General features: G+C 51.5%; 1 protein-coding gene across 1 annotated transcript in view; it reads right to left on the minus strand.

The window, feature by feature from the left end:
- LOC104271671 (USP6 N-terminal-like protein) overlaps positions 1-2,671 on the minus strand; it is a gene marked incomplete at both ends in the record, with an annotated part of 3,178 nt that extends 507 nt beyond the window's left edge. Inside the window, 5 exons of the mRNA XM_009866405.1 lie at positions 622-687; positions 1,120-1,214; positions 1,616-1,736; positions 2,396-2,444; positions 2,562-2,671. Of these exons, the coding sequence (XP_009864707.1) occupies positions 622-687; positions 1,120-1,214; positions 1,616-1,736; positions 2,396-2,444; positions 2,562-2,671 (441 nt within the window). The remainder of the gene's footprint in view (positions 1-621; positions 688-1,119; positions 1,215-1,615; positions 1,737-2,395; positions 2,445-2,561) is intronic.
- Between the last annotated feature and the right edge of the window lie 677 nt (positions 2,672-3,348).

Below are 3,348 nucleotides of genomic sequence, written 5' to 3' on the forward strand. Positions count from 1 at the left end.
GATCCACGGGATGATGACAGAAAGGTCAGTGGCAACCAAAACACACCATGGAGAAAGGCCCTGATGTCCAGGATTCATCTATAACACGAAAACCTATTTTATTGTCTTAAAGTTCCCCTGGCTGGCTGGGAAAGTACTTAAAACCCAGGCACCGATACAGAAAAAGGAGAAACAGGAGCAAACCAATACCCAAGCACAGATTTAAGGCATCTCCCTAACACAGAAATCCACGCTGGTCCTCCCATGACATTCCAGTTCAGATTTAAGATGTCGTGCTCACACTTCCAGGGCTCGGCAGGACTGGCCGTTACTGTAGTTAAAGGGATTTTGCATTTTATCCAGCTTTTAGCGATGCCCCTAAAAATACAATATTCTTGGCTTGGGACTGGCAAATTGACTCTCATCAAATTGGGGTAATTTTCTCAAGCTTTCGTGTGTCGTCGGTGTCCAGCCCGCTCCCTCGCCGGCAGCTGCTGCCGTTCAGTTTGTTGAGGTTTGTGCCTCCAGTCTTTTACAAACGAATGATACTTTCCCCCCCCTCAGAAAAACAGGATTAACTGCACATGCAAAATCCAGCGCGGCAAAAAATACCCCACCAACCAACCCACGGAGCATTCTCACCCGGTCGATGAAACACTGCAGGAACCACTTGGTCGTGTAAATCCCTGTCGTCATCTGCTCCTTGTCCTAGGAGGAGACAGCAGAGAGAGACATGAGTGTTCCACCGCTGGAGGTCTGGGCAGCTCAGGGCGGGGTTTGAGCACGGCTGGGAGGATTTTCGGTAGGTTTATCAATGCCGGGGCCCGGGTGCAGGACCTGGCCACCACAAAGATGCTTAAAATCAAGTTTCCTGTGGGGAAATCCAGCCCTGCACAGCTAAGCCAGCTTTGCTAGCACGAGCTGTCGCAGATGCCGGCTGCTTTTTCTGGAGCTGGGCCACTAAACCCCCTTGGGAGCAGAAGAAACCCTCAGGAGCTCAATCACCGAATACCAAGTGTCTACAGCAAATGCAAGGGGGCAAAAGGGGTGAGAAAAAACCCAGAAGGCAGCAGGTGTTGCAAATGGCTTTAGCGTTAAAAGCGCGGCGTTAGGGTGGGGAGGCTGAGGGCAAAGAGGTACCATGTGCTTCTTCAGTTTGGGAAACAGCTTGCTTAAAATCTGCTCGTGATGGGCTTGAAATCTCTGCAGCTTCGGGAAGCCAGGGATGAAGAAACCTTAAGGAGAAAAAAGAAAAAAAGGGAGAGAAATTAAAAAAAAAAAAGATTAGGAAAAGCTGTGGAGCAAATCTCCTAGAAAGTCAGCCCTTGTGTGGGACAGAGCAGCGTTAACCCCAGGGAAGACCGAAGGATCTTTAAGTAAAACAACATGAGCACTTCAGCTAAATCAGCGCGTTAATTAAGCCTCGCTTGAGGCTTTAAAGAAGTATGTGAGAAGAAGGAAAGGCTGGATGTGGCACTTGGTGCCCTGGCCTGACCCATGTGGTGGGGCTGGGTCACAGGTTGGACTTGATGATCTCAGAGGGCTCTTCCAGCCTCAACAATTCTGTGATTCTGCGAAAGGAAGTGTGACCGACCACCCGCCCTGAACAGTGCGCGCGCCCCCGGCCCAGCCTCACCGTGCATGGCGTGCCGCTGGTTGGTGAGCAGCTGCGCCAGCGCCCAGAACGCGTCCTCTTCGTTCAGGTACATGAGGAGGACGGCTGCAATCTGGCTCATCCCTTGGCAGTAGCTCACCTCCTGCAAGAGCCAAGAGCTGTCAGCTGCCCGCGCTTCCCTCTCCTCTCCAAGGTCCGTCCTGTCTCTTTTATCGCTTGTGCCCAAATTCACAGCTCCCATAAGTCTACGGCATCCACCGTGTCACCAGCTCACAGAGCGGTTTTTGGGTCGGAAGAGACCTTCAGGGTCGTCTCGTTCCAACTCCCCCACCAGGGGCACGGACACCTCCCACCAGCCCAGGTTGCTCCAAGCCTGCAACCACCTCTAGGAACAGGGGAGGGGACAACAAACGGCCAGTTTGGATTCCCTCAGCCACAGGAGCACTGAAGGAATTAAAGAATAAACGAATCTGGTAACGTATTTATGTGGTATGAGGGAAGGAACGTTCTCTTGTGTCCTTGACTAAGTCCCAAGTCCCAATCTGGGGTGACTGTCCCCTCCTGGAGACGGAGACAGTTGGTTCAGCTGCTAATTTAGGTTTAATCTCCCCGTGCCCTTCAGCTACAAACGGCTGCGGGGCCTGTGGGTCTGTACAAATCGGCGCTGGGACTTAAAATAGGATTTACTGGTTAAATGGGGAGGGTGTATACACAAACATACGCATACACAAAGCTTTTAAAAAATATATATATAAAACAGCACAATGCTCCTCATTTCAACTGGACTAACTTACTACTTACAGTGTTATAAACCGAGTACGCTGACAGGACGTGGAAGAGAGCCTGTTGCCTGGGGAGAAAGGAGGACATGAAAACACCCGAGTGGCAGATCCCCAGCTTTGCCTTCTTTTTTTTTTTCATTTCCTCCCACCCACCGGCGCCCAAACGCAAAGCCTCGCCCACTCACTTCACCCCGTAGCGATCCCGGAACATGATGTGGTTCCGGAAGGTGCGGTTAACGTCCAAATCGATCTGCTTGATCTCCGACGAGAGGGTCTTGGCTTGTTCTTTCAGTTGCTGGAAGGGAGAGGGGCGGAGGGGAGGAAGGAGTCAGGCACCACAGCTCTCTCCACAGGGTTCCTACACCCCGAGGAGCAGCTCGGAAGCTGCCCAGAGCTATCGCAGAGCGATTAGGACTCTACGAAGTCATCTCCATTCCCCTGCAGAAGAATCATCTTAGGTTTGAGGAGCCTGTGCTAGTTTTGGGCTATTCCCTTGGACTGGTGCAAATTTGAAGGAACTGGCAGAGGCCAGCAGAGAAGCTAAACTCAAAGCCAAGAATCCCCATTGCAAAAATAAAAAATTTTAAAAAATAAATTCAGATCAAAGCTCAGTCCACCTCAACCAGCGGCACCCTCGGAGTCACAAGTTCAAGTTCATGGAGGAACCTCGCTGCAGGCCCATTCGTAACACATCGCTTGGTCCGGGCACGTGGGCAAGGACCATCACACCAGAGCCAAGTCTCACCTCACCACGCTCTCCTCTTTGAGTATCTCCAGGGTTAATTGCATTAAATCCTGCTCTGGTGGGGGGATTGGACTAGGTGATCTTTCGAGGTCCCTTCCAGTCCCTAACATTCTGTGATTCTGTGATTTTGCAAACGTCTACAGCCTGAGATCTTCCAGCAGGTTAGGGAAAGCGAAGATGAGCAGCGAGCTCAGCTCGCCTGGAGCTTGGGGTGAGGAGACCCCTCC

This window comes from Apaloderma vittatum, unplaced genomic scaffold, assembly GCF_000703405.1.
Source record: "Apaloderma vittatum isolate BGI_N311 unplaced genomic scaffold, ASM70340v1 scaffold35303, whole genome shotgun sequence".
NCBI classification, from domain to species: Eukaryota; Metazoa; Chordata; class Aves; order Trogoniformes; family Trogonidae; genus Apaloderma; species Apaloderma vittatum.